This window comes from Gouania willdenowi, chromosome 13 (genome assembly GCF_900634775.1).
Source record: "Gouania willdenowi chromosome 13, fGouWil2.1, whole genome shotgun sequence".
Lineage (NCBI taxonomy): Eukaryota > Metazoa > Chordata > Actinopteri > Blenniiformes > Gobiesocidae > Gouania > Gouania willdenowi.
The window spans coordinates 16,477,874-16,489,205 of NC_041056.1; the positions used below are offsets into that span (position 1 = coordinate 16,477,874).

Genomic DNA, 11,332 nt, shown 5'->3' on the forward strand with positions numbered 1-11,332 from the left:
ATGGATGACCCTCATTGAAAGTCAAATATATGAACTCATGGAAACCAAAAGTTAAAATGGTGCTCTGGTATTTAGTATTTTGATTAAGTTAATTCATAAAAAAAAATCTATCACACATCTGCCTAGAAAGTCAAGGGACCATTTTTGAAACTTCCTTAAACTTCTCTATTCACTATAAACCCGATGAGGACACAGGGTGAGTTAAATGAAACTCAAAAGGGGAACCACCGGCGAGATAGAAACTGAAGAAAAAAATACTTTTTACAACTGCGTCACTGATGTAGATACAACAGGAAGTTCATCATCAGAGGGCAGTGTGTGTAAGGGAAGTTTTGGGGGAAGAAATTCACAATTGCTGTTTCTGTCTGACACAGATGAACACTGGACGATGGCTAAGGAACAGCTGATTTAACAATATTTATCACTTATTAGGAGTTGAATGGAAGACGTTTCTCTGCAGATGACTGCTGGCATCTACAGCTTGGATTGTGACATTTATTTTATGGAACAACGATGAAAATGAAAAGCAAAGCTGTGATTTTGACCTTTTTTATTGCCTTCATGAAACCCCTGTCAGGTAATTAGCCATTTTTATATGCTTACTATTAATAACATTTTGTATACGAGAATAGACTGATCACTATAACATTTATTGTAGACTTAATTTTCAGTTGCAGTCATGTAATTTTCATCAAGTGATTTTCTTCATTAGGTTAAGTATTAATTTAGAATAATACTGTGTTGTTAATGTATGTAACTCTGCCTCTTTAACGTAATGTATTTAATTTTCTTGACTTTTTAAAGGATCTGCTAAAATCGACTTTTGTTGTATTAATTTGTTTGTTGGTCTTTATTCCAGGAGTTATTGCTCTTCAGCCTGACAAACTGGTGGTAAATGTTTTGGAAGGGGAGGTGACAGCAACTTGGAAACGACCTGCGGGTGCCCCTCTGATCTCCAAGTACAATGTACAAATGGCAAAGTGAGTTTTGTTTGCGAAACCCAGTAATAACCCTTGATTTGTCACTCAAAGTTCTCACATGTTCTTGAGATTACCGATACCACCTTGGTGACCAGAGTGTGCTCTGTCCTCAGACTCAGTGAAGAATGGGTTGCTGTGGCGAGCTGCACAAACATCACAAGCACCTCCTGTGACCTCAGCAGCTTTATACACGATTGTCGCGCTGCCTACAAAGTCAGAGTTCAGCTTGTCTTGAAGGGTCAAACTTCTGTGTGGTCAGTCAAGAAAGTTCTTCCAAATACAGGTAATACGTTTGTTTTAAATCTGCTTAACCACCAGCGGTGCATGATATTTAGGAACCAAACTATAAGATGACTCCTTTTCATTTTCTCTACATAGGTGCATTACGGCCTCCCTTCTTCACTTTGAGTTCTACGTCCAGCACTCTAACAGTTTCATTTCATGAAAGACCCATCCTGAAAGAATGCTTTCCTTTCGGCCTGATCTACACTATCATCATGGAGGATGTAGAAAATGAAAATAAGGTAACATCATTTTGTTCAAAGTAAAACACAGGGTCTATACTGACTTTTAACTGGATTTAGCTTAGCACCCTTTGTGGTTGGCCCTGGGTTGAAATATTCCCCCACAGTCTGATCTTATTCATATATATGAATTTCAAGTCCTCGAGTGGCAAAGAAAAGACATATAAACCAACAAACTGTAGAGAAGTAAAGGAACTGAGATACTTAAACCTATATTTAACTGTGCTCGTTTTATTGACATTGGCTGATCCCATTTAACAGTTGCCTGTTCATTTTTGTTACGGTGGGGTGTTGTGAGAGGTGGGACTGCTGAAGGAAGAAACTCAAACACAAAATTTAAAATGTATGACTCATCGCCAAACAACTAATTTTATTAATGTTGTAGCATCCCCAAAGCCAATTATTTCTTAAGAAATTGCTCAGCACAACAAAAGTTATGGGTCGCAGGATGAGCCCTCCAGTTATGCACTTTGATGAACCTTTTCAATAATTAATTGTGGTGAAAGAATAAAAATCAGCTTGCGAGCCTTGTTTTTGACTGGATTGACTGTTACCAACTCAGGTCTGAGGTTGTTTTTATCACACGTCTTGTTCTTTGTATCCCTCAGACTACTACAGCTTACATAAGAGATGACATAGGGGAGGACAAAAGAAGTCAAACCTTTACTTCTCTCCAATGGGGCAAAGAGTATTGTGTTAGCGCTATGGTTGAAGGTGCCGGAGCATTGGAGAGAAGCATTGTCTCCCCCAAACAGTGTCTTCTTCTACCAAAGGAAGGTAAAAAAAAAAATCTTTATGTAACTTTTTTCCTTTTGTTAACATTTAAAAGTTATTTAATGAATGTAACAGTAATATTTCTGTGTAAAAACTGCTTTGTGAGATGTTGTGTCAACTTGTGACTATAATTGTTCTCTTTCCAGAATGGTTAATAACTGCTGAAATATTGGTTTCTGCTGTGGGTGTACTTGGAATCATTGTTCTTATGGTAACCATGCTCTGCTGTTATTTGAGAAGTTCAGCAAAAACCCCAGCTGCACTGGTAAGGATTAACATTTAATTATAGAGGTTTTACAACTTGTGTATTTTTTTGTATTTTTCAGTAGGAAGTAGAAAAAGTAAATACTCTTTGATAGGAAGCATAGATGAAAAATACTGTTGTACCTAATTGAGTTCCTCTTTTCTTATCTTGGTGTAGAAATCTCCTGTAAGTGCATGGCTTCCACTTACTGTTGGTGAAGCTCCTCTGGAGGTAGTGACAGACAAGGGATGGTTCCTGTCAAGTGCGAGAGAAGACGTGAAACATTCTATCAAAGTCCCACGGACCCACATTACAGTGAAAGTACACGGCCAGAGGGCCAGCGTGGATAGTGGGCTGGACATGGAGTCCAACTCTGCATCAGACAATGGAGAAGGTCATTCGCTGAGACAAGAAGACAGTGGGTGTGGGAGTATGGGTGGACTAGAGAGCTCCAACTGCAATCTATTGAAAACCCCCCTGGACAATGTGCAGAGGACTAACAGAATGGAAAGAAGAAGAAAGGATAGTGGTGAAAGCATTGGTTTCCATCCCAATACTATCTCAACGAGCCTGGAAGAGCATGAGAGAAGCTTTCGCATAGAAATTGTTCCTCAGAGTAATTATCACAGACAGAGTCCCTCAGCTGTGCAGGTCAGTGCCTCTGATACCAGAGACAGACTCAATCAAACACATGGAGACTCAACATTAGCCAAAGTGGTCACAGGATACAGAGCAGGGCCACAGTCCTGTATCTGCTCAGGGGCAGGTCAGTGCAGCTGGTGCCACAACAGACGCACACGTGAAGAACAGCAAAAACATATATGTAGTGTGAGTGGAACGCTCGAAGACAAAAATCCAATTCCTGGCTATACAAAAAACCCACATATAGACACTATCCGGATGGAGGACCTGGAAAAAACATTCTTACAATCAAAGGAGACCTTTCCTCTGCTAGCATCTTTGTCCACTCTTCCACTGATGAAATGTGGACAGGACAACAATATGGGGAACGTGTCCCTCTCTCTCTGTGATGTAAAGCTGCAAATTGACTGACTGTAAAAAAAATAGTAGTGTAGTAGTAGCGCAAAACCCAGGGGTGGAGTGAGGGTGTTCTAAGGGTAGGTCAACCGTCGACTCCCATTTTAGTCGACGGTTGTTAAATGAATTAACTAAAACCATGATAAAGCTTTTATTAAGTCAATAATACTACACATGTGGTTCTTTATGTCTTAATTGCAATTATTCCCCCAGAAAACCTCAAAAAGGGGAAACATTTTAACCCTTTTTTTTTTTTTTTACCTTTTTCTTTAGCCATTTTTGCACCTTTTTCCAAGAATTTGACAGGTTTTTGTTTTTTCAGATTTTAGCTTCCTTTTGCCAATAAATGTTACTTTTCCCTTCATTTTTGCAAGTTCTTTATGACACTTTTATTCATTTTTTGTTGATTCTTTAACCATTTTTTTTGCCATTCTGGACCGCTTTTGGCCCAATTTTTCACTCTTTTCTTGCCACGTTGTCACTTTACTCATCGCTGTTAACTCTTTGTTTTTTCTCTCGGAATGGCGCCTTCATCAAATGACTGGCTGTATTTGGCTTGATCACCATTCAATCAATCTTACTGGACCAATACGTTTTCAACAATGAATCCCTCTGTAAAAATTGAGGGGGATGAATTTGTGTTTTTGTCACATCCCCCACAGGTGAGACGCGCATGGCAGAATCATCCTGATATCTGACTTAGAGAGATGCACTTTCCTCTGGTTCATGATCAAAATGTAAAAGAGCTGCTATAGAGAAGCTATAACTTCCTTAAAAGAGATGTAAATGCCTTATTCAGAATAGTTCATGCTCACACATGCAAAAAGTAAGCCATTACCCTTCAGTATTATAAAATGAGGGTCGTCTATTTCCTGCTTGTATATCTATGAAAACTACTGTACTCTGAACAAATGTGAAGATTAAGGAGAAACCGCTTGACAGGAAATATACTTTTGTTGTTCAATACTGAAATATTTACAGTAGTTTAGGTTTAATTGTTTCTTAGTGCCATCTTTGTACAGCCATTTGTTATCACTACGTTGATTTTGAAGCTATTTATTGCATAGTATGAATGTTGATATTTATTTATTGTATCATGGGATTAATAAATGTTTTATTGTATGACTTTAATGCATGGTCATGTTGGTTTTGGTTCAATAAAATCTAAGTAAAGCAAAAACAAGAAAACAAAATAAGGGTTATAGCTGCAAACAAAAACAAAAAAAGCATCACAAATAACTTCTGCTCTTGGGATTTCCATATGCAAATAACTAACAGCAAAAATACAACTCACAAATGTGAATTTCCTCGATGAGTAAACAAAAACAAAAACTTACCTAAGTGGGAAAATCTTCCTTTTGGTTTCATGTGTGGCATAAGAAAGAGAGAAGTAGGGTAACAGTGTGCCAGCTTTACAGACAGATTTTACTATCACATGAGCAACTGTGTTTGGCAATGTTCTACATGCCCATTCATGCTGCTGAAATCCTGTAATCTCGTGATTTTTGGGGAGTTTCTTCTTTTTGAAATGTCTTGACCTGATGTGTGAGTTTTCCATTGTTTTCTTTGAGATTCATATAAGATTAAGAATTCTTGTAAAAACAGGAATAGAAAGATTTCATGAAAAGACCAAAAAAAGAAATAAATAATAATAATGGGCTTTTGCGAACTGCTCTCAATTTTTCCAATTTGCTATTACTAATGCAAAAGTGTTTTCAGAACACTTTGTTTTGATGTTACCTTTACTCTTAATTTAAGTTTCCGTGGTCATTTGATCACTAAGAAAAAATCTCGAACCCTCTAACTAATTAAAACTCCTGGAATATATAATATAATAATGTGAATTCTCCAAAAATGGCAATACCCACATATACATTAAGGGATATTACATGTATTTGAAGGCTAAAACTTCATACAGTATAAATGACTCCAAAGACGTTTGTTACATAAATTAGTCTTTTTTTTTTTAATATATCATCATATTTAGTTTAGTTTTAGTTTTATTTCAAGCACACAATGAAAAAGTTAACAGTATGTACAACATAATACAATAATCCATAGGAAACAGAAAAATTCACCCCTGCTTGAAAATATAAAGTGCTATCATGTGATGGGTTGTGTATCGCTTTAGGAAATGAAGGAAGATCATTAGGGGGACGTGACAGCACAGAGAGAGAGAGATTTAGACATGTACTCAGGACAGGGGGAGCAAACACAACGAAGGTTTAACCCAAACACAGACACTGATAAGAAACCTGTCGCAGTGTGGCAACAAACAAGTTCAACATTAACCTGAAATTCAAACACAAAACAAACTGCTGACCCCCAGGTTATTAAAAGGCCTATGTTGCAAAAGTATTCCACTATGGCAGAAATGATTCTCGTTTTGCCAAATTGTAGAAATCAGTTGATCAGTTGAAAAACCAATGAGTAAAGTTCACCTGAAAACCATAACAGTATCAAAAAGGTAAAAACATTTAAAGTACTCTTATTTAGAAGAAAGCAGAAGTGAGTGGTTTCTGTGGCAGAGCAGAAAAGGTCTTTTTCAACCTCAAAAACGTTTTCCAATGCACAGTGCATTACATCTTCCTGTTTCACTGTACGCATTCAGTTTGAGTTTCTCATAACTAGTGTTCTGAAGAAACAAGAACCCACAAATTATTTGTGCAGACAAATTATATATTTCATTTCTATGTATATATACATTCAAAAGACAACAATACATTGGTATGTACACAATCATATGCAATAATGTGCTTATGGCTCTAATAAAAGGAAGGTGTTTGATTTCAGGCTTTGATCATTAAAGAGGCAGAATCCTGGTTGTCACAGCTAAATGTAAAAGTAATGAAAATGTAATTACTTTAACCAGCAACGATCACAATTTTAGCAGCAAATACCAAGCCTTTAAATAGAGGTATACGCATTTAAATTACACACAGTGTTTAGAAGAGGGACATGACGAGACAATGGTGACATCATAGAGGTAATAACCAGAAAAACATGCACGTGGACGGTTATTTTATGACACTGCTGATGTTGAAAGGAGGAGGAGACTTCTTCACACCCATCTTCCTGTAAGAGATAAAGTAAAAATTTAAAAACTATAAAAAGAGCTTTTCAACAGTGAGTGAAGGCGGTACTTACGTCATCATTTTGTCTTTCAATGATGGCTCTAAAAAAAAAACAAGAGACAATTTTTTTTTTTTAAATGCAATAAGATGCTTTGCTAAATATTGATCTATGAAACTTAAATATTATTCACAGTAACATCATATTAATATCCATTCATGTTGGACTGTTGCTTATTGTTAAACTTATGTTTCAGGAGTTAAACAAAATAAGGAATTCAATCAATCAATCAAGTGTTGGTCAGTTTTTATTTTATTAACTAATGTTTTTTCATCTACTACTTTTTTGTGGCAATAACAAGACTATGACATAAAAAGAAAACTATTTATTCAAATATATAGATATATTTGTTAACTATTAAAAACAAAGTTATAATTTCGTCACATACTGTATTACCAAATCCAATCAGAACCTGCGATCATGAGGTCTTACGTATTGATCACATCAAATCTTTCTGTGTGTATTTACAAACACCGATACCATCCCAAATCAGGTTGATCAATGGAAATGAAATCTGTAATAGAACTGGTCGAATAAAATATTAAAGTAATTTAGTTGACTAAAATTACACTATTATTTATTATTAATACTGTTTTATTATGAAAAATGTTCAATGAATTGCCTCTTTTCACTTTTTATCCTATTTATATATTTATATACTGTGTGTGAATAAAATGTGACTTGAATCGAGGGGGACTGCGGTCCAATTTCGTTGTATGTCGTACTTTGTATGATTATGCAAATGACAATAAAGACTTATCTTATTTTAAATAGTCCTGTTGATTAAATTTTGACTAAAAATAATTTGCATTTTAGTCAAAAGACTATGACTGAAATTAAATCAAAACTTGATGTCAGAATCAAAACTGGTGTTGTTTATCGTGCATTCATTTATTCTTATTCTCATGTATAATTACAATTTTTAATAATCGTATTTAATAATTATGAATAATATACAAACAGAACCTTTTACCTGCTGCTACTATTTTTAGATTATTTTTTTAATTCTGGGATTTTAGTGAAATGTTTTTAACAGCTACTCACTCTTTTTCTTGCAGCAGTTTTTCATGTAGCTTTTACATTTATATTTGCAGCAGAACTGCACAGCGGCCACAGTGAAAAGGAGTCCCAGAATACCAAAGCCCACCGCGACTCCCACTGCTGTCGAGCTCACTTGGCTACCTGCAAACACCGTTGGAGGAAAATTCAATTCAAGCTAAACTATACATTTTCCGACAGCTCGACAAAGCATTAAACAAGCTATAAATAAGCATTGTTGGACTTGTACGAGGCATGCATTACATTGATCTGTCTGCTCAGGCTAACTTCAATCAATAACCCTTTATCGTGAAGGATTTTCTCAGATGAATTACTCTAAAATCAATGTTTGGGAAGTTGCCTTTTCACGCCTTTGGTGGGGTTTTTTTTTCTTTTGTTAGCAGTAATTCAATTGAAGCAAAAAAAAAAAAAAAAAGTGAGGCCAGTTGTTTGAATTTAAATGACACTTTTACTGAGAAAAGCAACACACAGTGGTTGGTTTGGATGTTCCCAGTAAATCTGACTCCAAAAAGTCACAACAAAGCCACAGAAAGCAAAAAAAGCTTATCTACCAGAGTGAACGAAGAAAGAAACCACTGCAAAGAATATATTTCTCAAAAACATATAATTTTATTCATATTTAGCTTGTCATCCTCAATGTAAACTAAAGGGAAATGTTTTGTTTTAGTTGAAAGGCTCTTACCATTATTCCCCATGTCTGGCAGGCCAGGATAACTGTAGTTCTCTGGAGTCTTTTACTTCTCACAGTTGGTTCCTTATATCAGGATCTCTCTCACTCTGTTTATGACATTAAAAAAGTTGTTTTTAATCATTTCAGCTCGCTGTAAAGAGACTAAATAAAGTTCTGCCTCCACCTCGTCTTCTTCACGTAGGTATTATTGAGTGTCTTCATACCAGTCATGTTTTCAAACCGGTCCATCTTCTCCCTTTTAGTCCCGCCTGTTTTACCAGTGTCCCTTTTAGTTCTAAAGGTTGAAACAGAATGGACATTAATATCTCGTCTCTCATCACAATTAATAAATGACGTAATAAACTGACTTTGATTTACTAATTTGTATAATTTGTGTCACAATTGACAGCTGATGTCCATCGACCAGAAGACATGATACATAAGAGCAGGACGCCAACGTGTGCAGGACAACGCACAAAGACTGACAAACACACCCTTTTCTATAATCTGAGACTCAAATAAGACCAAAGGTGGTTGTGTCGGTTTCTGATTGTCTGTCTCTGTGCGTCAGTAAGTATATGATGACCTGCAAAAATGTACTGTAGCTCCCATCGTGGCAACATTCAGAGCAAGTTTTCATCAGCTTAAAGAGTAACTAAAACAAAAGTTTTTAAGTATGAAATAGTGTTGTTGATTGACTATTGTATATCTCCTTTTTTTTTTTTTTAACTTGTCTGCACATGCTGTCAAAGGTCAACACTACAAGAAGTGCAATCTTTTTTTAGACAGCAATGCATTTTATTTTTTTGCTATTTTAATTAAATAAATTGCATTATTTTATTGCATAATTGTGACCATCACCAGCCCTCCCTAAGGAAGGGTAAGAAACACCTTATTAAAGGGAGAATATAAAAAGAGAGGGCAGTGTTACACCTAGGTGGGGGGGGGGGGGGGGGGGGGAGAGCAGGGAGGAGCGATTCAAGGAAGAGAAATGGAAGGGTGGGGAAGAGTTGATTACTGTAAAGTGAGATGTGAAGTTGTAGGCGTGGGGCTTAACTATTTTGGAGTTTTTTGAATCTATTGTATATCTCCTGACATTTTGGTCAAAGTATTTCAATTTGACCAAATTGAAATACACATTTTGTTGTAAAACGTAAAAGTGACTGCCCTCTATGGATTGAAACCTAGCTGTTAAGATTAAATGCTGAGAATTGTTAGTTTGCGAGTTTTAGTGGTTTCTTACATCACAGACCACCAATGTTAGCCCCGCCCCTTCTATAAAAACAAGCACTTATTATAGTATTGAGAAGATAGTTAGTATTTGCTTAGAAGCCCGTCAGCCAAAACCTTGGGATTTAGGAACTCTTTAAAATCGTTCATGTCACCAGCGGATGGGATCGCCATCAGCTACAGGACAGATGGGGGTCTCTTCAATCTACGCCGCCTTCAGGCCAGACGAAGACATCGCTCTACACCATCTTTGAGCTCCAGTATGCAGACAACGCAGCATGCCCACCCACACGGCCATCCTGAGAACTGCCACCTGAAATGGCCTGAGTGGCAGTTCTCGTGACATTAGTGCTGACAGCAGCAACAAACCCGGAAACAACTCAGAAAATAGATGGTGAATGAAGACGTTCCGGCGAAAAAAAAACTAAGAACTGGTGTAAATGCGAGACACGGTTTATCTTCCTAAAGACCATCAGGATGTGACACAGTTACACGTTCTGTTAGATTAATAACTGAGATTTTAACGTCTCTCACAGCGGAAGGAACGACGTAAGTCACCATGAAAAACCAGCCAATCACAAGCGCCACAAATATACATTGTTTTCAAAAAGTGTCAAAAGTTGGAAAGTTTGTAACAAATGTGTCTAATAAGTCTTTAGTGAATACCAGAGAACCACATGAGTGAGCATGAGAATTAAAAGAAAATATGTAATGAAAATAAAATGTAAATGCACAACTTAAAGACAATGTGAAATTAACAGTAAATATGCAAAGTGTTGACTTGTATATAAACTGTAAGTATATTAAATAAACACGTGCTTCATATACACATTTATGTTTTTATTTAGGATGTTTTATAATTTAGGAATTAGGGCTGGGCGATATATCGAGATTCAAGATGTATCGAGTTTTTCTATTTTATACAGAAAACTATAATATTTCATATATCAATATATATATATATATATTATAGTTATTATGTATCAAAATACTAGTTTCAGGAGTCGGTGCTTTTACTTCTCAGAACAGTGTGTAAAGCTCAGTTAGATAGATTTCTGAGTGTCACATATCTGTTTGTTAATAAATGTCCCTGTGTAGCATTTTGCATCAGCAAATTTAAGAATCGTCTTTCTGGTCAGACTTTATTTGATAAAATTATCAAGATTTATATCATATATCACCATTTTGAAAAGATATATTGAGATATGAGTTTTGGTCCATATCGCCCAGCCCTAGTAGAAATGTTCACAGCATTTCAATGTTAATAAAGGTCGACCTACCAGATTCTAATCACATAATTGTATTCAGTAAGTGGTTGACAGGTGGGTATTTTAGATTTCTTGTACACCTATATTAAAATATAAGGGATACTGGAGCTTGGTTGGGCACGTGGGACGGCTGGTAGTGGACGCCAGAAAATTTCCCTTATTTTCAAATCCAAAACTTGACAGGTATGATGAACACACACACAGATATATCCAGGAAAATTAAGTTACTCAATTGTTTTTAAAGAGTTTTTGTTTTTTTAATCGTATTTCATCAAACCCAAGATTAAGACAAGGCAGGTGCACTCTAAATTCTAATTATTTACTACTAAAGTTTTTGTTGTTGAAAAATACACTTTTTTGTATTTTTAACAATAATAATAATAATACAGCTTAACAGTTCTAAAGGCATGACA

General features: G+C 36.0%; 1 protein-coding gene across 1 annotated transcript; it reads left to right on the forward strand.

Annotated features, from left to right (window-relative positions):
- il10ra (interleukin 10 receptor, alpha) lies at positions 1-3,767 on the forward strand. Its single transcript, XM_028465265.1, has 7 exons — positions 1-577; positions 860-980; positions 1,094-1,263; positions 1,359-1,504; positions 2,113-2,281; positions 2,425-2,543; positions 2,700-3,767. Exons 1-7 carry the CDS (start codon positions 514-516, stop codon positions 3,573-3,575), a joined length of 1,665 nt encoding a protein of 554 aa, XP_028321066.1. The 5' UTR covers positions 1-513; the 3' UTR covers positions 3,576-3,767.
- Positions 3,768-11,332: the final 7,565 nt, after the last annotated feature.